This window comes from Panthera tigris, chromosome D3, assembly GCF_018350195.1.
Source record: "Panthera tigris isolate Pti1 chromosome D3, P.tigris_Pti1_mat1.1, whole genome shotgun sequence".
Classification (NCBI taxonomy): domain Eukaryota; kingdom Metazoa; phylum Chordata; class Mammalia; order Carnivora; family Felidae; genus Panthera; species Panthera tigris.
The window spans coordinates 27,799,007-27,824,654 of NC_056671.1; the positions used below are offsets into that span (position 1 = coordinate 27,799,007).

At 54.9% G+C, this 25,648-nt stretch overlaps 1 protein-coding gene across 2 annotated transcripts; it reads right to left on the bottom strand.

Annotated features, from left to right (window-relative positions):
- Window positions 1-382: 382 nt before the first annotated feature.
- Window positions 383-24,214, bottom strand: LOC102965133 (proline dehydrogenase 1, mitochondrial). Of its 2 annotated transcripts, XM_042962007.1 has the most exons (14): window positions 23,591-24,210; window positions 19,023-19,231; window positions 13,548-13,582; window positions 12,903-13,052; window positions 11,367-11,431; window positions 11,046-11,162; window positions 10,588-10,667; window positions 9,767-9,848; window positions 8,280-8,372; window positions 8,041-8,187; window positions 7,074-7,249; window positions 5,905-6,003; window positions 1,042-1,130; window positions 383-965 (listed from the first exon to the last, which is right to left on the bottom strand). In XM_042962007.1, exons 1-14 carry the CDS (start codon window positions 23,879-23,881, stop codon window positions 778-780), a joined length of 1,821 nt encoding a protein of 606 aa, XP_042817941.1. In that variant the 5' UTR covers window positions 23,882-24,210; the 3' UTR covers window positions 383-777. The 2 variants fall into 2 exon arrangements, 1 of the variants encoding a protein (XP_042817941.1); XR_006209851.1 differs by lacking the exon at window positions 383-965 and having other exon boundaries at window positions 1,045-1,130; window positions 7,074-7,311; window positions 23,591-24,214.
- Between the last annotated feature and the right edge of the window lie 1,434 nt (window positions 24,215-25,648).

Genomic DNA, 25,648 nt, shown 5'->3' on the forward strand with positions numbered 1-25,648 from the left:
TGTCGGGGGGGCGGGGGAGAGAGAGTCCAAGGTGGGGAAGCAGCAAGCCCACCCCAGGAGCATCCTGTCTGGGGGGGGGGGGGGGGGGGAGTCCAGGGTGGGGAAGCAGCAAGCCCACCCCAGGAGCATCCTGTCTGCATTGGTCTGTGCCCAGGGGCGCTGCTATCTGTCATCTTGGGGTGGGAGTGTCTAGCACCCTACATAGCCAAATCTGTGATACAGCCTGAAGGAAGGATTGGTGGGTCCACTCCACCCATGGTGGGCCTCACTCCCAGGGACACATGGTGACAGAGAGGCAGAGCCATCAGAACACTCTGTCTTTGATACTGACCCCACAGGAGGACTTGAGGGGGAAAAGCGTTGCAAGAAAGAAGTTGAGGGCTGCAGGAATAGTGGTTTATTGACCAGGCCAGCTTCCCCACTGGTGACTACCCACCTGAGGGGCTCAGGGTATGGGCTGGATGAACTCTGTCAGAAGGTGGTCCTTTGGGTCCAAGGTCATGGGGTTGTGCCCACTTATTGAAGGGCAGTCCCTGACAGTTCCCAGTGGCTCTGGCAAGCAGCAGACATGGTCTGGGTGCCCATGTCCTAGGCAGAGGCCAGAGGGGCACCGAGGCCCGACTTCCAGTGGATCTCATAGTCTTGGGGCATAAAAAGGTGAATCCACGTGAAGTTTTGGTTGGGCTATAAATGTGGCATTGGCCTAGGAGGCCATAGCCCAGGCAAGGGAGCATCTGAAGGCCAAGTCTGAAGGTGGGTGGTGGTGCCCCACGAGCACTAGGCTGGACGGTGAAAGAGGTTGCCTGTGCGGAGCCTCCGCTTGAGCTCCTGCCACAGCAGCTGCCTCTCCCGCCAGGCACCCTTCATGACACCACTGTTCTCCAGGGCACGGCGGGACAGGTAGGGCAGCACTTCCATCACAGGGCCATAGGGTACATACTTGTACACGGGAAAGCCCGCCTGACCTGTACACACAGGCAGAAGCAGTGAGTCCCAGTCCTAGACTTCCCCACCCCTGCTCCCCTGGGAGACTCAGCTCACCTAGTGGGAAGCTGATCTGATCACACATGCCCAGTAGCTGTCCAAAGTACACCTGACGGTCAGCAGGGTGCAGGCCCAGCTCCTCCATCCTGTAGACAGACAAGATGGCAGGTGAGCCCCCAGGGCAACTTGAGCTAGCTCTGAACCCTCCACTTCCACTCCCAGATCTTCATACACTTTAGTTTCCATCCCCTGCAGGGTGGGGCATAGGTTTAGGCTCTGTGCTGCCCAGACCAAGCATCTGCCCTGCAAGTCCGACCTCAGGTCATGGCCACCAAGTTCCCTCCTCTCCCAGCCAGCCTCCCCCTCCCACTATGCTTGCTCCCCATGGCCCCTTCCCTCTCCCCTCTCGTCTGCCCTAACCTAGTGAGGCAGGCCTGCCCCAAAGCCTAGCCTGGGTAAGCTCTCAAGAGACCCTCGTCCAACCCCTTTTTGAGCCCCTCTCCTTCAGTGCCACATCCCCTCCGTCCCACACATCCCTCCACCCCACCCGGTCTCTTGTCCTCCCCTTACTGGCTGCTCTGTCCCATACAGCAGCACCAGCCACTGGTGCCCAGAGTCTCTGAAAGTCAACTGGTCTAAACTGAGACGTGCTAGAAGTATCTAACACACATGGGATTTTGAAAACTGGAAAAAAGAATATATTGTTTTTCTGAAATACTGAATATAGGTAATATTTTGGATATGTTGGGCTAATTGAAAGGTATTATGGAAATTAACGTCATCTCTTATGTGGCTAGTAGAACATTTAGAGTAGATGTGGCTCACATTTCTATTAGTGCTGCCCAACATCTGGCCCCCAACTGTGTCCAGCACCCTTTCCTGACTTCACACCTCCCTTGTATGGTCTTAGAAAAATTTCCAAGGTTTGCAATGTCTACTTACTGAGGATTCTTATATTTTTACCTCCAGCTTGCTGTATCCACATGTCCAGACTCAATTACCAGCGCTCTGGAATCTGCCCTCATCCTTCCACCTCCCTCCAAGGGCATGTTTAGCCTGGGTCCTCCTCACACGCACCCAGGCTGCAGGCCAGCAGTGTGCTTCCCTGTCTCCAGGGTCCCCCTCTTCTCACTGTCTCAGGCCCCTCACTCCTAGAGCATTGAGGACATCTCACCCCGGCCCTCCACATGAGGATCATCCTCCAGAGGTCCTCTCCCTCTTTCTGTCAGAGTGGCTCCAATGTGGGGGCCACCTACTCTAAAGCAGGCCATGGTCTCTACCATGTGGCCCCGGTCTCCAGCTTAAGTATCTCTGTCCCTCACTGGAGCATGAACCCTGTGAGAGCAGGGCTGCCACCACGTTGCTGCCCACCTGACTGGCAGTGGTGGGGACATTCATGTGGTTCCTGCGGAAGTGGCTGCTGACCCCTCTCCACCCACTAGGCCATGTGACTGCAGCTTCTCCCAGCAGGCAAGGTTCTCCACCTGGCTTCTGAGCTAGGCCTCCTGACTTCCTCTGGCCAAAAAGAGAAGAGCAAATGTGATGTGGGCAAAGGCTTGCCCTCTCAGGGCTTCTGGAAGCCTGAGACCACCATGTGGCAAAGCCTGCACTGGCCTATAGGAAACTAGATGTGATGCAGTCCCTTTGCTGCCCCAGCCATGAATGAAGCCATTTAGGTCCAGTCAGGCCTTAGCTGACCACAGATACAAGTCAGATCTCAGGGCAGGGCCAGCAGAAGCAGTCCCCAGCTGAACCCAGCCAACACTGCTGGCCCACAGAACATGCTGTTGTCCAGGCCTCTTGAGTTCTGGGTTGGCTTGCCACTCAGCCAAAGCTTACACAGGCTGTCTGAGCTCCCTGATGTGGCATCAGAGACCCACACTACTTCATCAGGGAAAGTAAGCCCAAGCTGCCATGGGCTCCCCAGCTCCCAGTGCAAGAACACAGAACCATGTCCTGCAGGAGCCAAGCCTTCTCCATGATAGTATTTGTGGAGTGTGACACGGGCCCTGGGGGCTATGAGAAAGGAGAGCGCACTCAGCTGGCACTTCAGACAAAGGAAGCCACGTCCAGGGCAGGAGCCTCCCTGGCTAAGATGCCGAGAACAGGCTTATTCTCAGCGGGAAGATTCAGAAAGCAGAAGAGAGGAAGCCCTTCTGAGGGCAGGTTATACCTTTAGAACTTTCACTCTTTTCTGTCTAGCTGGTGAGTGGCCTACCTGTGACCCCTACCTAAAATGGGAGTGGTCAGGCAAAGCCTGCTGAGCTCATAACTGAAACCTAAGAAGATGCCACTTGTACATCACTGACCCTGTGGGCCTGCCACTTGTGTAGGGGTGCAGGTTCCCAAGTGCCAGGCCAGGGGCACAGGGAGGCTCTTTGTATACATCATCTAGTGGATGATCAAGTTTCCATCACGGAGTAACAGAATATTTTTTAAGTCTAAGGGAAAACCAGGTTTTAAGATTTGCAACTTAAACCATCTGTTTTAAAAGTCAAACCAGAATTTTTTTTTTTTTTTCACCAAGCACAAAAGGTACCCCTGGCTCTCTGACATCCAGTCACAAGGCTGGGGCATCCAAGGCAGTAAATGAGCAGCTGGGAAGTCCCCAGGGATGGAGGGAAGAAGGTGGAGCAGTCCTGTCCAGCTAGGACTCCACTCAGCCCCTCACCAATCCCACAGAAACAGCCAGACCCTGATCCTGGCAGGGACTCTCAGGAGGGAAACTTACCACAGTCTATACTCGGCCTGGGTGGCACTGGTGGCCTCAGCACTCACATCCCCACCCTGATAGCTGCAACTGCTGTGCATTAGAAATCATGGTTTTCACTAACGGGAAAACATGCTCAGCATCACTCATCATCAGGGAAATATAAATCAAAACCACAATGAGGCACCACCTCACACCTGTCAGAATGGCTAAAATTAACAACTCAGAAAACAACAGATGTTGGTGAGGATGTGGAGAAAGGGGAACCCTCTTGCACTGCCAGTGGGAATGCAAAGTGGTGCAGCCACTCTGGAAGACAGTATGCAGGTGTCTCAAAAAATTAAAAATAGAACTACCCTAGGGATGCCTGGGTGACTCAGTAGGTTGAGCATCTGACTCTTGATTTCAGCTGAGGTCATGATCTCAGCGTTCGTGGGATCGAGCCTGCTTGAGATTCTCTCTCCCTCTCTCCCCCCTCAATCTCAAACAAACATTTAAAAAATAGAGCTAGCTACCTACAATCCAGCAATTACACTACTATGTATTTATCCAAAGGATACAAAAATTCAGATTTGAAGGGGAACATGCACCCCAATGTTTATGGCAGCACTATCAACAATAGCCAAATTATTGAAAAAGCCCAAATGTCCAACTGACGAATGGATAAAGAAGATATGGTGTGTATGTATGTATGTATGTATATTATATATATACACATACATACACACACAATGGAATATTGGCGACCAAAAAGAATGAAATCTTGCCATTTGCAACAATGTGGATAGAACTAGAATATATTATGCTAAGCAAAATAAGTCAGAGAAAGACATATCATGATTTCACTCATAAGTGGAATTTAAGTAACAGATGAACATAGTGGAAGGTAAGAAAAAATAAGAAAAACAGAGGGAGACAGTCCGTAAGAGACTCTTAAATACAGAGAACAAACTGAGGGTTGCTGGAGGGGAGTGGGTTGGGGGAATGGGCTAAATGGATGATGGGCATTAAGGAGGACACTTGTGATGAGCCCTGGGTGTCCTATGTAAGTGATGAATCACTAAATTCTCCTGAAACGAGTATTATATGTTAAATCACTTGGATTTAAATAAAATTTTTAAAAAATAATAGTTTTCAGCTGCAATTTTAGGCTGTGAAAAAGCAGTGCCATCACAAGCAGAGAATAAGCACTGCTTCACCAAATGGGTGTAGAGTGACCAGAGTCAGCTCGTCAGGCAGCTGGCTGTGCCGTGCCTTGGCTGTTCATTCACTGCTTCTTCTGGAAGCCCTGCTTGGCCACAATTTGGCTGCCCTGCTTTGCTCTTGGAAAAGGCGAGAGCCACCAAGACCACTGCCACCGTGCTTCCTGTCGGGCCTCAAGCCCAGGAAGGTGGAGACTGGGGAGCAGGAGGAGTGGCTAGGACCCCTCATGTGGTGCTCCTTGGGTTAAGATAGAAAACACAAAAACATGGTGATAACACTGGAATATTTAAGAATTTACTTCATGGGGCACCTGGGTGACTTGGTTGAGTGTCCGACTTTGGCTCAGGTCATGATTTCTGTGGTTCACAAGTTCGAGCCCCGTGTCCGGCTCTGTGCTGACACCTCAGAACCTGGAGCCTGATTCACAGTCTGTGTGTCTCCCTCTTTCTATGCCCCTCCCCCCTCTCATGCTCTGTCTCTCTCAAAAATTTAAAAACATTAAAAAAAAATTTTTTTAATTTACTTCACCTTATTCCTATATCAGACTTGCATGGATTCTACCAAAGTTTTGCCCCACAAGACACACACTTAAAGAGAAAACAGACTATATTAAGTTCCAAATGCAATTTAAAATGTTAAGAGTAACTATTTATAAATAAGATGATATGCTGGAGGCCTCCTGAGGGGATCTGACATTGCACACTGTATTTGTGCATTTCAGCAAGCTATTTAAATCACCTAATGAAATTTAATTTCTGATTTGAAATTTCAATAAGTCAGGTATTAATTTTTAAAAACCCAAGTCACTGCAAATAGCCTTTTTGCTACTGCAGTGCCAATGGCCAGCTGGACCTGGGGAGACAGGAAGCTGGCAGGACACTAAAGGTGCCACTCTAGCTCATCCCACATACATCACCCCTAAATGCCACCACTCTGCATAGCTTCCACACCACTCATCCCAAGCCCTCCCTCACTAAGAACACCAGACAGCTGAAGGGGGTGCCTACCTGCGCAGCGTGAAGCGAACTGTGTCCTCATTGTGAGAGGCCACCATCACTTTGGCCTTGGCATTGTGCTTCAGCTCCTCCAGGACATAATTGAGGCACCTAAAGGGAGTGCCACGTAAGCCCCAGCCTGTAGAGGCCACAAGCAGGCCCATGGCTGTCCAGCGAGCCCACTCCAAGTGTGGCCATGGTAATGGGACCAAGGCTGTACTTGTCATTCCTCAACACCTCGTAGGTAAGAAAGAAAACGTGAGCAGTACCTGGGGCTAGACATTCAAAAGGAGACTACCTGGGACACAGTGCACTCAGGACAGATGGAGCTTTGCTTCCAGAAGGGGTCCATAAGGAAACTGAAGCCTCCCTGAGCATAGAGAGTGTGAGGGTTCTGCCATCTGGCAGTGATGGTGTGTGTCCTTATGACCATTTCCAGGAACATGTGACAACTATGTCTTTGCCCATGAGTACAGGAGACAGGGGCAAAGTGTGCTATGAGTCACTACTGTAATGGCCTGACAGCAAACCACCAAAAGCTCACAAAGATGGGCACTCTGCTGGCTGTTGGGTTAACACTGTGGGCTGGCACGCTGACACAGGAGGATCCAAATACGTGTTACATGGAAAAGCAAGGGCACAGGACTGAATGCACAATGCCAAAGCAGATGTGGGTATACCCATGGCACACTTGGATACTCCCAGAAACCAGGGCACTGCCAGGGAGGGAGCGGGAGCCAAGGCACTCAGGGTCTATTTGCGACACACACACACACACACACACACACACAACCTCACAAAGAAAAAGCATGGGATCTGCATGCAAGGCAGGAGGGCTGCTCAGGGATCTCTTGTCCTAAGTGTCAACAAGAGCTGGCTGGGGGACCTGGGCCAGTTTAGTTTTATTCAGTAGACTTTTCTGTACTAAAAATCCACCTTAAAAGTTTTTAGAAAGGGTAAAACAAAAGCTGAGGATTCAAAAAATAAATAAAAAGCAGAGAAGATAATCAGCTCTGGTCTCAGGACAGAAGTCTTGCTCCTACAGAGGCTTCTGACACACTGGGCTGCTCCACAGTCAGATAGGGGTCACATCAGGTCACTTCCACCACCCCTGCCCTATTTTGTCATTCCCCTCCCCAGGAAGCCACGAGGCCCCCAGGGGCCAAGAAGGGCTGGCGCACCTGTGATACATGGCATGAGTGGCTTCGTACGTAGGGTTAATGGGGTCCTCATAGCCAATCTCCGCGGCGCGGGCACGTTCCTGGGCCATATATGCACCCCGCACCAGCTTGGCCCCAAAGCACCAGCCCTCACGGCGAGCCAGCTCCACATCCAGGGTGATGTTGACATAGGCGTCCTGTGGGACCAGGGCCAAAAGTTGCTGCTGACCAGGATGGGGCCCTCTCCAGCCTGTGTCCCCTGAGGCCCAGGTGCCCAGGGAAGCAGGGAGACAAGTGTGAGTGAGGAAGGCCCTCCAACCTCCATCTCTAAGAAATGGTGACTCCTCAGTGTGGCCTGAGGACAACTTTGTTGGGGGACAGACTAGGTGCCAGCAGCCACGGTATTCTCCGGAGTCTTCTCAAGCTGACTCAGGGGCAAGGGATGCTGCCCCATCCACCCACCCACCCACCCACCCACTTCCCCCAGCCCTAGAGCCTTGACACCCATCCCACACCGTCTCCTCCAAATACCTGGCTGGTCCCAGAGCAGCCCAGCCCAGGTCTGTGCTCAGCGACCCCACCCTCAAGCACCCTGGGCTCCCTGAGGTACATGCAAGTCTCTTTGTGAGAAGGGGACCAGAGATTTCATCTGATCCTCAGAGGGACCCAAACTAAAAAATGGCAGGAAATAAAAATAGCAGGAAAAAACTTACTCATGAGGCCTTCAAATTTTAGGGATTAAGGCACATGAAGCAGACTGCAAAAAGCCTCCTTCATCTTCCTTCTACCCCTTCAAAACCCTGTCTGGGATCTGAGGCCCAGAGAAGGGCCAGCACACAGCCGGTAACAGAGTCCTGGGGCCTTTCCTCCCACTCAGAGGCTGGCACACTCAGGCAGCGGCCTCTCCCAGCACCAGCACAGGACTCAAGTGAGGGGCATCACCTGCAGACCGGTGGCGGAGGTGGGGGGCAGTAGGCAGGGGCCATACCTTGAGGTAGCACTGGTATGTGTTGAAGATGAGCGGCTTCTCTATGTTGAACTTGCGCTGCATTTCCAGTGTCAGGCGGCTGATGGCTGGCTGGAAGTAGGTCTGCTCGGCATCCACCATCAGCCGCACGCCCACCTCGGTGGCTTTCTGAGAAGTACAGGGTGGGACAGAAGGTTTGACTGGGATCAAGTGAGACAGGTGCCCCCCACCCTCTCTGGGCACATCCCAGGGTCCTCGACCTTGGCCAGGATGTCCATTCTTTGCAGCATCCTCGTCATCTGCCGCTCTTCCTCCTCAGTGAACTGTGACAGGAGAGGCTCCAGCTGTCCTGTCTGGGGCAGCATATGGTCAGGCCACAGCAGGGCCCCAAGCTCCCACCTCTCAAAGGCACAGCTCCCTCTGCCTGAGGGCACCCACCTGCCCCCATGTGCAGGTCCTACCAATACCCCAGGACCAGCAAAGGCTATCCCATCCCCTGCCTTGGTCACATGGTACCCCAGAACCTTGCTGCCAGCCAGCACCCTCTGACTCACAGAGCTAGCTGCCCCAGGTCACACCTACACCCAAGGTGTCTGCTCCCACACAAGGGTGAGGGTCCATCCGATCACCCAGAAGGACTCAGCCCCTAGCAGAGAGAGGGATCGGAGAAAGAGTGGTGGCTACAAGCAGGAGGGAAAAGTTGCAGTAGACAGACAACACAGAGCGGGGACAGAGGCACCATCTCCAGACAGTGGTGGCCTTCAGGGAGCTGGCAGGTCAGCAGAAAGCTGGTGCTCAGCAGCTGGGGTGGGGGTGGGTTTGCGGGTGGGGAGCACCTACCCTGGAGGCCTGTGCAGCCCTGGGCCCTCTGCTAGCCCCAAATGCCCACTAACACTGCCTGGGGCGCTCTCAGTGGGGCCTCAAGCATGCCCTTCCATTGGCCCTCGGTGTCCTAGCTTGGGGACTGAGCCCTCCATCAGCTGGGGCTGGATACTCGTGGAAGGCAGTATCTGTGGGATGTTTTCCCAAGGGACTTCTGCTGCTTTCCATCCCAGCTCAGGGGTGGTTTCAAACAGGGCACAAATTCCAGGCACCTCCCACAGGCAGGATGGGGCGGCTGGGCGGGGGGGGGGGGGGGGGGGGGGGGGGGGGGGTGGTTCTCATTCCTCTCCCCCTGAACACAGGCTGGCCTAGTAACTCGCTTTTAACAAACAGAACTGGGCCTAAGTGATGCTGTGGGACATCTGGAGCTAGGTAATAATGCTTCCGCCTGGCTCTCAGGGGACACTCAACCTAGGAACCCAGCCACCACATGGTAAGGAAGCCCTGGCCCACAGCCAGAGTCAACTGCTGACTGTGTGAGTGGGGACCCACAATGACCCCAGCTCCCACCACCCTCTGAGAACCGCAAGGGAGACCTTGAGCTAGAACCACCCAAGCTGAGCCCTGTCCTTCCAGAACTGTGACGTGGGATAATATGATTACTGCCATTTCAGGCCAATAATCATATTAGGTTTGGGGTGACCTGACACGCAAGGAGAGAGGACACAGGTCTCTCTCCCCTTCTGTGGGGCACTCATGGATCTGTCCTCTTCCTCCAGACCACAGGGGTGTTACGCAGCCAGGAAGGACTCTGGTTTCATCCAGCTGCGACCCCAGCTGCTGCCTCAGGGAAAGCAACAGGGAACATTTCCCTTCTCAGCCTTGTGCCCCTGTGAGACAGGGTGAGGGGGCGAGGGGTCATCACCTGCATGTTAGGGACCACCAGGTGCTTAGAGAGCTCAGTCCTGCTGTCGATGAGGCTGCTCCAGTCCAGTAGGTCCAGAGTGCTGTGGAAGAAGCTGCATCAGCACATGGGTGCTAGGATCTGTGGGGGGGCCTAGGCCCCAACCAGCCCATTCCTTAAAAGAGCATCCCAAGCCCAACCCCCACAAAACTTACCTCAGCTTTCAGTTTCAAAGGACAGACAAAATGTTAACATCATCCTCTGTTTACAAAATGGAAACCAAAACCAGAACATTCTTGCGTCAGGGTGGTAGCAGCTATAAAAACCCAGGGAGAACACCAAGAACACCACGAGCCATGTCAGGCTTGGGAAAGAGCCAAACACGGGAGGCCAGGAAGGAGGCAGACCCTGCACGTAAGGGGACACCCTCTGCCAGTCCGGGGAACCTGGTGACCTCAGGTCCAGCCCCCAGGTCTCTCAGGATGAGGCATGGGCCCCTCCAGGATCTCAGCTGCCCTGACCCTCCACCTACCTGCCGTGTGGGTCCCAGGAAGGGCTGAGTGTGGCACCCTCATGCTAGGACCTGAATAATTCTGTGAGCAACCCTGCTGGTTGTTGTCTAAGCTAGCCCTGGGCTAGCTGCAGCCCCAGCCCCCAGGACTCCAGACTCCCTGTCAACTCCTGCTGTATGTGTCAGGGAACAGGTCCTTCAGCATTGTCACCCCAGGCCCATGCTCTTCAGGAGGGCAATCAGGACTGGGAGAAGCCGTTGCAGCTCAGCTGGAACCATGGCTGAACCAGAGCATACACTCCCAAATTCCCAGCTAGGGGGCTACTCTTACCCAGACACGCCCAAGGTCTCCGCAGTGAACCAGCTCTCAATCTCCGTCCTGGATGCGATGCCCATCTTTGCCACACTTTCCTTGAGAAGTGAGAAGGTGGCATTCCCATGGACGTGCCCCAGCCCCATTCACTAACATTTCCTGTTTCCCTGAACATTTGTGTTGCTCTTTTGACTTTATTACACAATTAGCGAGAACAAGATAGTTTTGGCCTGTGTTTCTGTTCCATAGACAGGTCTATTCCTACCTGTCCCTGATGCCCCTTCCCAAACCCAAAGCCAGCACTCAGCCATGTGCAGGGCAAGTACCCCCCTCCCTAAATCCTGCTGCCCAGCATGTCCTCAACCTCTGGGAACCCACCTCAAACACTGCCTGGCGAGGTCCCCCCCAGGCAGGGCTCCTTCCCAAGCCCCCACTGTGTCCACCCACTCATACCCACGAGGGCAGGGCTGTCCCACCTGTAGCACTGCCACCTCCAGCTTCATGTCCATGGCAGCCAGCCCAGCCTTCCCTTGCTCTGCAGCCATTTGGTGAAAGAATCGTCTCCACTTGGTCAGCACGTCTGAGAACTGCAGCTGCAAGTGCAGGCCTGAGGCACCGGCTCTGGCACATGCCCAGCTCCCTGCCCCCAGGGAGCATAGCTCCAGGCCCCCTCCCAGTCTTTCCTGTGTGCCTGGCTCCCAGCACCAAGGTACCAATACATGAGCTTTCACTTAATGCTCATAGCAGCCCCAAGTTCTCACAGACTCTCTCTGCAGGTGGAAGGTTCTGGCACTTACCAGAAACTGGGGTCTCCCCAGTGCGGTGAGCTTGATGGCTGAGAAGCCATCATCACTGGCTCTGCCTGTCAGAAGCCACAGGAATAACCATTAGGGCTCCATAGGGGGATGAGGAGGACCAGAAGCCTGTGCCCAGAGCGTATACCACTCAAGAGTGACAGACACGTGACAGACTGCAAATGGCTGGCGTGGCCCCTCTTCTTATCAGTTACCTACAACATACATGGTACTGGGTCTCCCTGACAGATGGGCCCCCAAGACCACCAGGGAGCCTTGAATGATCCAGTTGCCAAAACTGATGACAGTGCAGTGGGACCAGCAGATCTCTCCCCCCTCCCCCACCCAAGCCTAGCAGGGGCTGCAGCAATGTCTGGGTGGGCTGCCTGCTCCCCAGCATGCATGCCTTACCCTCCCTAGAAGTAGTTCTAGTGACAGCTCAGCAATCTCAGGCTAAGGTGGGTGGCACCAAGGATCCCTGCTGCCCCTGCCCCCAACAGGAGGAGAGAGCCCAGCAAAGAGTCAGATATCCTGGGCTGCTGGCTAACCATTTATAGGCAGAAGGACCATGTCTCTACCAAGCACATAAATGCCCATGTACACAGCTGCTCAGATACCCCACCTTGGAGGCGGGAACAGGCAACTTGGCAAGGTTTGTTGGCCACATGGGCCCAGGAATGCACTGGGCAAAGGAGCCAGTGAGACTGGCCCATTCTGTCCCTGCCTCCATGTCCTCTCCCATGCCACTGGCACCCCAGGCTGCCCGTGGGGGGATTCACAAAACACAGAAATGCCCAGTGAAGCACAGGGTGGAGCACCGAAGGCACTCAACCACACTTGCCTCTCTCCTCCCTTCCAGAAACCCATGACCCATCTTGGCTTCTGTGACCTTTGCTTCAGGCAGAGCAGGCACAGAGGTAAGGAGGCGCACCATGCTCTGGACCCTCTCTGCCTGGCATCTCCCCAGCGCTGATCTCAGAAGGCTGCTTCTGAGTACAACTCACTCCTGCTCCTTCTAGCGTTCAGAAGGTACAGAGCCCACTGATGGAAGGGGGCTCTGTGGCTGGGGCCACATGGTGGGCCGCACTGTGGCTGGGGGGGATGTCCTAAAGAGTAAAGGACTCAGAGGCCCACTTAACTCACCTCCCTTGGCAGGCTCTCCACATAAGGCCAGGCAGGAGGAGTCCTCTGTGGCAACAGCACAGCCATTGGCAAACCCCAGTGCCACATGTGGTGAGGCTCAAGCCCCTGACCTATATGGGGGTGCTGCTCAGCCCACTGACAGCCTTACTGAAGTTCACATCTGGGCACTAGTATCTAGGAAGGGGCAGGAGGTGCTAGGCTCCTTGGGTAGGAGCTGTACTCAGGCGTGACCCCAGTGTGACCTAAACCCAGCCTATCTTCCCCAGTGTCACCCATGGTCATCCCTCACGACTGTCCAAGCCCCAGGCAAGTGCTCTAGCCTGGCCTTGCTTTCACCCACCAGCATCTCTACACAAAGAGGTTGAGCCTCCCTGGCAGGTGTACAGCCGGCCCCACCTGAAGCCTCAATGCAGCGCAAGAACGTCTCCATGTGGCTGTCACACTTGGCTTCATTGGCATAGAAGTAGGTGCGGGCACTGATGACACCATCCCTGCGGTCTCCAAAGGCCCGGTGGGCCTGGTACTGCTTCTCCCTCTTACTTGTACCTGGAGGGATGGGCACATGGCCTGAGCACACACAGGCTCTGTGCTGTGCTCTGGCTCCCACCCCACTCTAGGCAAACATGGGGCTTCCCCTGCATCCAGCAGGACCTGCCCATGGCCCACAGCCCTCTTCCCTCAGGACAGGCTCCTTAGCAGCCACAGCCCCCTCCACTGTGCTGCCCACCACTCCCTGCTCCTACACTCAGTGTTCCTTCCCCCTGGCCAAATCCTAGTCACATGGCAAACTCAGGCCAAAAGGCAGAACCCAGACCCACTTAGGACAAGGGGATGAGGACCCCTGGGAAGGCCCTGAGGATGTCAGCAGATCTGGAGCAATGGCCTGGGTGCACACAGGGAGAAGCCACATAGGCACAGGGAGGAGCCTTGGCCCCAAGTCTTGCCTGTGCCCTTGAACCCAGGTCTCCCAAGTAGGGGTGGTGAGGGTGAGGGGGGCAGGTGGTGAAAGTATTTGTTCCTGAATGGCCTCCTCATACTCACCACTGCCCTCCCTCTCTACAGCCGATGTACAGGACCTGTGGGAAGGAACAAGAGGGTGAGGGTGGGTCACACCACCTCAGGCTGCAAGTGACAAGCACGTATTCCCTTTGAGCAAGCAGAGGTGAGAGGAAGCCAGGGGTGGAGTCCTGAACCTGACCTGACATGGCGGACTGTACAGGAATAGCTGGGTTAGCCTGGGCAGGTAAGAGTGACTCAGGTGCCCCACCCACCTCCTTACCCACCCCAGGCCTGCAGGGTCACCTCCCCTGAGCAGGGCAGGGCAGCAGCCTCACAGACCAACTTGGCCTACAGGCTCTACACCCTGGAGAAGGCTCAGATTCCTCCTGGGTAGGTGAGGAGTGAATAAAACTAGCTGATAGCCCAAGGCAAAGAGGAGGTGCTTGATGAAAGCTAGCTAAGGGGGCATTCCTTCTGAGGGGAAGACAGAGCCTCAGGGCCAGCCAGGACTGATAAGGAACGGAGCCCGACAACTACCAAAGTACAAAATTCCCAAAGCTGAGGAACGAGGCCGCTTGCTCTGCCCTAAGCCCCCTGCATCCAGGCACCTCCAACCACCAGGAACCCCAGGCCAGGCTCTGGGCTCCTGCCCAGGTGCACAGCTAGCTCCACCTCCAGCCACTGCCTGCCAGCACCCTGCTTCAGTCTTGCCCCTTAGGTGTATCTTCTAACCAGTAATCAGAATTTTTCTTTTAAGATGCAAGCCCTCCCCTGGCCTCCCATCACAAGGGAATAACACCCCCCCAGTTCTCATGAGGACAGATCAGTGAGGCCAGTCTGAGAACATGGTTGCCTCTGCCCACCCTCAGGCCTCCCTGCAGTCCCTTGGCCATGCCCTCACCACCCCTGCCTGGTCTGCCCCCACCCAGGTGCCCCCTCACCCAGAATGCCTGCCAGAATCACAACAGACACCATCCCCCTCTCAGTGGCTATGACGTCTGGGACAGCAAATGTCATGGCTAAGCCTACTCAGATGAAGGAGCCGCTCACCATTACTGTCCTGGAGTGGCATTCGAGCAGCTTTGTCCATCATCTGACTTTGTATTTAAAGCCTCTTAAATCAGTTCCCACAGAAAGAGTGCAGCTGAAGCCCTGTGGCTTATCTGGTGAACTCCTAAATGCTCAGACCCCTGGGGGCTCCTGAGGTTCTGCCCATACTTCACAGGAAAAGGACAGTGTTTTCCCCGTCCCCCACCCCCACCCCCTGCGCTGGGGCACTTGAGACAGAGGTAAAGCCAGCGAAGCCACAGAAAGCTAATTGCACCTGTGGTAGCCTCAAGCTGAATCAAAGGTCTAAGGCAGCTTTTGACCTCCCTGCTCCTGCACCCAAGGGCTGCCAGCCGCCTTCCAGGGAGCCCTCCCTTTAGACCCTGGTTCCTGTGTAACCTCAGGGCCCATATCTGGCAACTGTGAGCCAGGATGCCCAGGTCAGGACCCAGGAGTCCCAGTAGCTGGGACAGTTCACAGGAGCCGCGCACATGGCTGCACAGCCCATAAGACCCCCGCCTGGGAACAGGGGACAAGAGCCACTTCATGCCAACTAGACATATGTGCTTGACATACAGAAGAGGGTGAGGTGTGCCTGTGTGACAATATCTGACTCAGTAACATAAGGGAGGGGGTCAGCCCCACACACAACATCCCCACTGGGAATAAGGAGCACCTGTAAGACCAGCCCCAAGCTGTGGTCCAGGTACAACCAGGCAAATAGCATGACTCAGGACCCACCATCTGCACTAAGGCATGGGTCTAACCAGCAAGGACGATGGCTGCTGGGGACTCGGGCCTTCTCTGTAACCACACAGCCCATGGCTCAGGGAAACACAAGTATTCACCTTCAAGGTCCCTGCATTCTAGGTAGGCTGCATTCTTTCACATGGGCCCCCAGGGACCCAGCGCTGTGTAAGGTGCCCACTCAACATTTCCACAGCTGGCCTACCCACCCTCCAAGCCCCAGCCAGTCTCCAAAGGGTGTGGGCCACTCCCATCCTCACTGCCAGTAGGTTCAGTGGCAGGAAAGCAGTCAGTCTGTGCTATTTCCATCCATGAACCTTCTGGGCACAAACCAGAGGGGAAGCACTTTAGAAATGGACTGAGAAGAGGAACTGGGTCAGCTGCACAACCATGTGGTCAGGGGGACAGCGGCCTGTCTCTGAGCAGATGGCACTGAGAAGGATCAGGGTCACACTGTCAACCAGACCTGGTGGGTGGGTCACAAGAAGACAAAGATGGCAGCTGCCAGGTGCAGTGGAAGGGAGGAGGGTCATGTGACTGGCAGGGACCGGAAGAGACCACCCAGTGCGAGCACGCGCACACGTATGCACACATGCATGGCCCAGGATGTGAAGGAGGGAAGAGAATGCGCCGAGGGGCAGAGGGCAGAAGAAGATGAATACAAGTGGCCCAGGGGGTTGAAGAGGCAGTAGGGAGGCCCTGACCATCTCTTGGCTACCTCCAAGCTCAGCTCACTACACTGGGTGATGTGTTGACTGGACGCCTTTTAGAAAAAAGCAGAAAGTGAGGGGAATAAGGTAGCAGGAAGGAGTGAAGCACAGACAAGCCCAGTGGAGCTCATTCCTGCCTGCACATCCACATCCCTAGCCCCTCAGACCCTGGCTCCAGGCAGCACCTGAGTGTTCTGCGCACACCAGTCCTATAGAGCTGCCCCTACCTTGGGGCTCCACCGCCAGCCAGTCCTGTGTCTGCACAGGCAAGACAGGCACACCTGCCATCCACACTATCCCCAGATGTCCTCGTCATAGTCAATCATCAGGAGGTACACTTTCCCTATCCCCACAGCTCTCAGCCTACTGGGGAGACCCTCTGGGGCTCCTGCCTTCTACCAGGTGTTCTGAGAAACACCGTCCCACCCCTGCCCTATGTGGCTACTCTCTCCCTCTGCCACCTGTAGCCTCCTACCTCCTGCTTCTTGCCCAGGGATCCCTTCCAGGGTCCCCTCCTCAGAACTTCAGGAGGCCTGCTGGGCCTCCTGTGCATTCAGACACTTCTATCCTTTCTGTGCCTCACATGGTTTTGCCCACAGCAGGCCCAGCACCACCTGTACCCTTCCTACTCCAACCCCTGTGAGCTTAATTTGGGGTAGTGGCCTCTATATCACTCCCCAGAGCAGGGTCTATGTGCCTCGTGACAGGATTAGCAAAACAGACCTCTGGGCCCCACCAGGACACAGAAGTAGTTCTCTGCATGGGGGGTTGCGTGGATGAAGGCTGCACGGTAGGAGTCACTCTTGACTAAACACCCAGGAAGCCAGGCAGGCAACTTGACAGTATAGATGTTCAACCAGCACCCACAAGCCTGGTTCCGTCACCCTGGTCCAGGCCTCTCCAAAGGCACATGCCTGGCAGCAGACCTGGGCATGAGTGGACACCTGCCACTGGCATCAGATGGTGGGCACCATGTTAGGATGGGAGGGACCACCACTCACATCCCAAAGCCCACCAAGCAGGGCTGCTACATCATGATGGGTATCAACAGCAGCATGGCCCAGGGGCACAGGTTCCTTGGCTCCAGGACAGGGCAAGGCCAGCCCACATCCCAATGCTCCCCCTGCAGGACAGGAAGGAAGCCAGCCAGATCACCCTAGGAAAGAAGTCTTTTCACACCAGAGGGAGAAAATCCTATTGTGAAATCACTCTGCCCTCAACTTAGACACAGCGGGAACACAGAGTCCCTTAGTTATTCAACAGGCAGCCTCACTGAAGGCTGCAGCCCCAGGCCACAGTGAGAAACACACAGAGGGGTGCCAAACTGGAGAACCCTGCCTTTAAGACAGCAAATGGCTAGACAGGGGCTGGGCTCCCCAGGCCAATCCTCTGCTGCTGTTGCTGCTTGGCTTGGACATTCCGTTCCCAGGGCAGGAGCTTCATGTGATGCCTTTCCCTCCCCTCCCCTCCTGTCCCCATGCCAGAGCAAACACCCCAGCGTGCGACAGGGCAGGTTACTCAGCAGGCCTGTCTCGAGCCTCACGTGGTCAGGCACAGCTGCTATCAGAACTAAGGGTCCCAAATGCAAGCAAGGGCCTGGCATGAAGGGGTGCATGTATCAGCACAGGAACCAGTCATTTTGCACAGAAAGGGCTGGTCTTGCCGGGATCTACTGTGAGGCCACCTCTCCCGGAAGCAGAGGGTGACCTTGTCCTCTAAATTTTTTTCTGTGGCCCAGAAATGTAGGTCAGGGAGGTACCCATCTGCCCCTATACCCACTGCCCAGAGAACAGGTCCTACAGCAAGTTGGTGATCTCAGGAGGAGACCCCAGGCCAGCCCGTCACACTGCTCCTGGCTGCACATTCCCTTCTTGGACCCTGGGTAGGCACCAGGCTTGACAGGCTCCATACTTACCAGGCAGGGCCCACCTGCTAATTAGAAAATCCTCCCAAGAGCTAGGCAAGGGTTGGGCAGTGGTACCTGTCCAACAGGTTAGCAATGCCTCAGAAGAAATGCTTTAGTAGAACAGAAAGCCAGAGCACCTCCTACATCAGGGTCAGAAAACGGTTTTTGTAAACGGTCAGGTAGCTTCTATCTTCAGCCTTGTGGGCCATATGGCATCTGTCACAGCTACTCAACTCTGTTCCTCTAGGTCAAAAGTGATTTGAATTTCATATACTTTGTTTTCAAATGTTTATTTTTGAGAGAGACAGAGAGAGAAAGAGAGAGAGACAGAGCATGAGTAGGGAAGGAACAGAGAGAGAGGAAGACACAGAATCCAAAGCAGCTCCAGGCTCTGAGCTGTCAGCACAGAGCCTGCCACGGATCTTGAACTCATGAACTGTGAGATCATGACCTGAGCCGAAGCTGGACGCTTAATCGACTGAGCCACCCAGGCGCCCCGAATTTCACATACCTTTAAAGTGTCACAAAATAGGGGCGCCTGGGTGGCTCAGTCAGTTGACCATCCGACTTCTGCTCAGGTCATGATCTCACAGCTCATGAGTTCAAGCCCCGCGTCAGGCTCTGTGCTGACAGCTTGAAGCCTGGAGCCTGCTTCGGATTCTGTGTCTCCCTCTCTCTCTGCCCCTAACCCACTCGCATTCTGTCTCTGTCTGTCTCAAAAACAAATAAACATTAAAAAAAAAAATTTTTTTAAGTGTCACAAAATAGTATTCTTGTTTTCTTCCAACCATTTAAAAAAGCAACAACCAATCTCACTTTGCAAATCACACAAAACCAGGCAGGCCAGCCACATTGGGCTGTGGATCATGGTTTGCCAACCCCTATCCCTGCCCCTCCTCTAGGCTTGTGAACGCAAGACCTTTTGTGAAAGCCCAGGGCTGTCATCCTCACAGAGCAAAAAATACAAGAACCCCAGGCGGAACACAGGAGGGCCACTGGTAAGCAGACTGACCAAGCCCTCCTATCCTTGGGGACCTCCTCCCAGCCCAGCCCCAGGTGGCCCCAGGATGCTTTGGGGTTACAACCCGATGCCCAGGCAGGCCTTACTCCATCTCCTTGTGCTCCGCCTCCTGGGGGCTCAGATCCTCCTCCACCCCGTAGTCCAGGATGGAGCCCACGCCAAAGGCCCTGTTGTGCTGGATCAGGGGCCGGATGGACTCCTGGTCCTCACCAGCCACAAACTGCCCATAGAAGGTCATCTTCATCAGCTTGTCAAACAGGCTTTGCCCCAGAAGTCTCCTGGTGAGATGGAGCAGCTGAAAGGTAGAGGGAAAGGGCTGTCCTGGCTGCCTGGCCTCCCCATCCCAGCAGGACACCCCTGCTTCCCCACCCACTTTGCTCCAACCATAAAGCCTTGACACACATCTCCCAAAGTCAAACACAACTCAGGGCCTTGATGTAACTGTGGACACCACCGGAAGCAGCTTGCCTCTCCACTTGTAGCTACTGTCAATCTACTCATCATGCAGGGCAGAGGTCCCAGTGCCGCCCCCACGGCCACTCACACTTCTCTGCCCTGCACACTCACGGGTGACCCAAGCAGCACATAGCAGTGCCAGACTATCATTTGGTGGATAAAGAAATGAATAGCAGGTCTCTCTGGGAATAGCAGTGGGTGTGTTCATAACATCCTCTGTCTTCATACCTCAGTGGGTTATGCCAGGTAGGATTCGGTGCAACTTTCTAGCAGGCAAGCACCCAGATTTTTTAATATTTTGTTCACTGCTTATTCCCAGTCCCTAAAACAGTGTCTGGCAAGGGGCCGGCCCTCTAGTAGTTACTGAGCAGATGAACACATGCTAAATTCAGAAGGAGTCCGACTTCAACTGGAGCAAACATTAGGCGAATAATAAGCCAGGTGGCCTTCTACGAAGTACACAGTCATCCAGGGCCACAGCAGACCCACAGCTAGAGTGGACATGCCCCTGAAGAAGACAGTTGCCCATAAAGCACTCAGCTCCTCTAATCACATTTCACCATATCCTCAATTTCTGCCATCCTTTAAACAAAGTCCTGAGTCACTGCTTTGTGCCCAGTACAATTCCAGGCTAAACAAAAGAGAGAAGGAACTCACATCAAGTCGGGAAGAGACCTTGATGGAGCGAGGCACCTTCACGGTGTGATTCAGAACAGGGGGTGAGGGAGTGACTGCCAGAGCACGGGTGGGAAATGTTTGCTAACTTAGACCCAGAGAGGGGGGCTTGCCAAGGCTTGGAGGTGGAACGGAGTTCCTGCAGTAAAAACAGCCAGGGCAGGAAGGAGTGATTACAATGGAGGCCCCTGAGCCTGGAAGGGATGGCTGCTTGGAGGGCACGTCTGCCACCTGTCTGGGAATTCCTATGTGTCCACTATCCCCCTCCACTTATCTCCAAGACAGAAAAAGCCTGAGGTCTGTCAAACCCAATGGATAACAGAACCCCTTTTGTGAGGAACATCTCTTGATTCAGGGCTTCAAGGAACAATCTCTAGTTTAAGCAGAAGTATGAGTAAATCAAACACCTTCATCCCCAAACCAGTCCTGAGCAGCCTCACATTGGCCCAAGTCAAACACACCCTGAATCACAGGCGGGCATTTGGTGGAGATACCTCAGGACCACACCTGAGGTCACCACAGGGCGTCCCAAGGACAAGGGTTTCCAGGCCATCACCTCTGCCTTGCTGCGTCCTCTCTGCAGTCGTGTCTGATTTTATTGCATCTCATTAGGATTTTGTCTGTTTTTTTTTTTTAGAAAGAGATACAGAGAGAGAGAAAAAAGGGGAGCAGGGCAGAGAGAGAGAGAAAAAATGGATCTTAAGCAGGATCCGTGCTGGGCAATGTGGGGCTCCATCCCACGACCCTGGGATCATGACCTGAGCCAAAATCAAGAGGCAGACACTCTCAACCGACTGAGCCACCCAGGTGTCCTGCATCTCATTGTTTTTATAAAGAGGATGAGAAACAAAAAATTATAGCGCCAACTCGGGAGAACAGGACAGGGTGTCTCGGCACCATACAGCCTGGGCCAGTGGTCAGGGAGTCCATCGACCAGAGCAGCCTCACCAGTGGAAAAGCCAGGTCTTGATTATATCAAAAATCACCCTAGTGGCAGGTGGGGCAGAATCTGACACCCCAAAATCATTATATGGCTCTGGGAAACCCCGACATTGTACATATCAGCTCTGAGAACTGTCAGAAACCACCATGTGCAGAAATGGGCCAGTCATCTACTCTTGACCCAGCAAACTTTCCTATACAGGGCCACATGGTAAATAACATAGGCTGTGCGGGCCACACAGTCTCAGTCATAACTATTCAGCTCTGCTGACGAAGCACAAAAGCAGCCACAGCCAATGCTAATAGAAGAAGCAGGAGCAAGGCAGACACTGGAATTTGGCTCGGGGAGAGGGGGGGCCCTGGGCTGATAACCTCCCGCACACCCTGCACTTCTCACTGACCAGCTCCTCAGGTGTAGGCGGGGCTCAGAGGGAATGACAGGGAAGGCCAGCCAGGTCACTGAGCCGGTCACTTACCCTCTCACTCTGCCAAAGGGGAGGCCAGCCTACCACAGAAGGTTATGGAACCACATGGGACAGGGCTGGCAGTTTTAAAGCTATCTCCAGAGCAAAGCCGCCCCTTTAAAACCATCCTGGCATCAGATGCATCCCTGGATGGCACAGCCTGAGATGAGGGTGGCGTCCCCTCTTCTCCAGGTAGGGGCATCCTTCATGGGTTTAGAAACTCACACCAGGAACACATATACTCGCTTTCACTGTAAAAGACTCAAACAGATGTGTGCAGATCAAGAAGGGGTAAAGCCAGTTCTCTGTCCCACAAAGGCCACCATCACCATCCATCCTGTCTCCTTCCCTTTCTGTTACCCTCTTCTGCACTGGCTTATACCCAAGTACAGAAGCTTTGTCATGGAAGACTTGGGTTTTCTAAACTCTTGTCTTCTGGCAAGGAAGGGACAAACTGGGTGCCAAACCAATGCAGCAGCTCCAACTGAGCTCCTGCAGGCTGACACTCCCTGGGAACGGATTTGATGATCCCCCACCCCGCCCCACCGAAGGTGCCACACAGACCCACACTGCTCAGCAGGAAGAATTTTCACTGCAGGCCAGAGGACAAGGTAAATGCTGGTTCTGAAGAGCAGCCTACAACCCTGCAGCCTGGTCTCTGCCCCATTTCCTTCCAGCACCAGGCACCGAGGCCACTGGCACCAGTGTGACCCCTAGCAATGTTGTGGTGGAACAGGTCCCACAGGGGGCAGACAGAGTGCCGTTAGTGGGCTCCCTGAAGGCACCCCCAGGACACAGGTGGGACAGGAGGGGAGCCTGGGATAAGCCTCCCCACACCTCCAGGTACCTATAGTGGTCCTTGCACTCCAGCACTTTCTGGCACTTGGACAGTGGTCACCCACAGCACCCCCACGGTCTCCAGCTGTGCTGGCTTCTCTCTGGCTTTGATCCAAAGGAAGAAAGCTCAGAGAAATATGGCCTAGATGGCTCCAGCCTTCACTCTCTCCCTTCCAGTCACATGGCAGCAGGCACAGCTCCTGCACCACTTCTGCCCCATGCATCCCAGTCCCACCCAGCAGTCCCATGATGCCCCAACAGCAGGAGCCAGGTCCCTGTCTTTGTCCTCCACGGAGACTTCATGGCCAGCCACTTTCTCCCCTAGTCGTTCCCACCCACCACCCCCGCCCCAGCTGCCTCCTCCCTCCTGACCCCTGCACCTCCAGAACTTGCTGCTCCTTTCTGCCCTTCAGACGCTGGTGCTCCTCAAAGGGTTCTCAACACCTCCACCCCTCACCAGGCTCCTTGAACCCCAAGTGTTCCTTTCTGCCCTCCTCTCCAGTTGGCCTGGGCTCTCCACAGCCACAAATTTGCCTCAGTACATCCACATCTACTGCAAACACAGATGACTTCCAGAAGCCTCCATAACTCCATTTCTGCCCCTTCCGCCTCCTTCAGGGACCAAGGGAGGCAGTATGATACCCTCAGCACAGCCTCGCTTGAGAAATCAACACCACCTGCATAAAGAGCCTTCCAGACACTTAGCACCAACATGCACCTTTGCAAACTGTTTCCAGGATCACCCTGACATAACTGTCATCTCCATACACCCAGACTGACAGTGGCTAAGACGGCGTTCTGCTTTTTACTTCCCCAAAGCCCACACACTTTTCACAAGTTACTATATTGAAGTAATAAAAGCTATAGTTCAAGGGGCTTCCCATTTTCCCTCAACACTGTTCGGAGTGGCTGTGTCTGGCGAGCTCCTGAGTCACAGTTTCTGAGAAACCAAGACCCTTCAATACCACCAAGACTCCCTTTTAGGCAACATTTAAAACACTCAATTTTCAGGTGACAACTTTGCATCACCACAAGGAGCATATAGCTTAAAAATTCAGAAACTGGTCTTTGTTTTTAGTTGGTAGTAACTGGTATTAGGAAAATTCACGAAGCTCAAAAGAGAATGCAGGAAACACCTCCCCTTCCTGACTTCCCAGCTACAAGCAATGCTCAAGGCGCTCCCCCGCGTTACAGTGAAACTTCATAACGGATCCCGGAACACGCAGAGGATCCAGCGCGCTCCGCTGCGCACCTACCCACCCACATGCCCACCCGCGCACCTGCTCGTGGTGCGCCAGCAGCGCAGGTGAGGCGCACAAGCGCAACACCAGCAGGCTGCGCGCCAGCTCCCAGCTGCGCCGGCTGCGGTACGCCTCCTGAGTGTTGCCGAAGTCCACGACGGGCAACGGCGGTCGCGCACCTTCGGCCGCCCGGCATCCTGAAGTGGCCTCCCGGCCTGCGGCGGACTGCTCGCGAGCCACGGGCTGCTCGCGAGCCACGGGCGCCGTGGACAGTGGGGCGACGCGGGGAGTGCCGAAGCGCAGCACAGAAACGATGCACCTCAGAGCCATGGCGGGGCGTCCGCAAGCGCCAAGACTGCTTAAGTACGCGCGGCCGGCCCCGCCTCGCCCCGAGCTCAGCCGCGCTCTCTTCTAGAGGCCCCGCCCCAGGACCCGCGCTTTCTCTTCGGGAGGCCCCGCCCGCCCTGCCTTAGGATGCGCGCCTGATGCTGAGCCAAGGCCCTCTCCGATAGACCCCCAGCCACCCAGCGCCCTGAGCCACGCCCCCTTGCCAGGAGGCCCCGCACCGCGCCTCGCGCCGCGTGGGCTCCTAGTGAAGTCCCGTTCCGTCCCGCCCCGCTCCAGGACCCGCGCCTTCCGCCCTAGAAACCCCGCTCCGCACCCTGAGCCGCGCCCTCTCCTGGGGGTCCCCGCCTCCCGCCCTTGAGCCACACCCCCACGTCGGGAGGCCCTGAGTGGCGCCCTCCCCTTGGGAGGCCCCGCCCCAGCCTAGGATCTGAGCCACCTTGCCAGGGAAAGCCCGCCCTGGACTCCGCGCCGCGTCCTCTCCCCTAGGAGGCCAGACCATTGAGAGTTCCCACATCCGGTACGTTCTGCGGCCGCCTCGGCCACCCAATGGCGCCAAACGCGCTTGAAACCCTCCTTCTCAGCCTGTGGCCACACCCTCAAAGAAGACCCTGCCTTCTTGGATGCCTATTCCCAGCTTCATCTTTCCCGTAAGAGACTCCGCGCCTCCAGGGACTGGATCCGCAACCAAGTGTGCGATTTCTCCCTGAGTTTCCCCGGTCCACATGCTGGCCCTGTGGGTCCGGAGCCCGCGCGTCGGCGCCATCACACGCCTGCATACCTGGGCTCTTGCGTGGTCGTTGAGCCTCACGGACTCACAGCTGAGGCCGGGAGGACGTAGAAGCCATTAAGGCTGTAATGTGGTGCCGTTCCTCGCGCGTACAGGGACGTTTAGGAGGCCATCTGGCCTCCTTCCCAGACCTATGGCGTGAGCGGGGGAAGGAGCCCCATTAAGGGCATGCCCAATTCTGTTCCTCTCCCGTCCGTCCAGTCCCACCGCCCACCCAACGTATAGGCATGCACCTCCAGCTTCCTCTTGGAACCGCTGCAGCCCCCACAGTTTCTACCCCCAGCCACCCCTTCAGGCCCTCAGTGCTGCCCTTGGGGCTGATAGCAAAACCATCTGCTTTGCTACCTCTTTAGGGCCTCCCTTCACTCATAAAAGCCTTCCCACCCTCTGCCCCTTTGCTTCCAATCCCTTCCTTCCAACATTGTAGGTGGCCTGCTAACGGAGCCCCAGATATCCTCTCTTGGGAGGGACCTGCCCTGACTGCCAGCCTTAGCACCTTCTTCCCCTTCGTTCACCCCTTGGCCCCTCCTACCTCTCATCAGGACATTCTGGCACCCCCTCAGCTGGGTCTGACTGTGGGTGGCAGCCTCTCTCAGCCTCACTCACCTGGTGCTTCATGCATCTTGGGGCATTGGATTCCCTGAACTATTTGACACTGTTGACATTTAGGGCTGAATAATCCTTTGTTGTGGGGAGGATCTGTGCATTGCAAGATGTTTATCAGCCTCCTTGACCTCTACCCACCCAATGCCTGTAGCATCCTTCCCCCAGACCTTACTAATGTTCCCTGAGGGACACCATCACCACTGCTGTACACTAAGGGAGACTTCCTGAGGCAGTCATGGTTTTTCTACCAGCTCTTGCTCTCATTGGGGCTGAAGAGAAAAAAGGGAGAGACAAAAGGGGCAGGTGAGTCAAGGCCTAGAGGCAGGAACTCAGGGATTCCTACAGCAGCTTAAAAA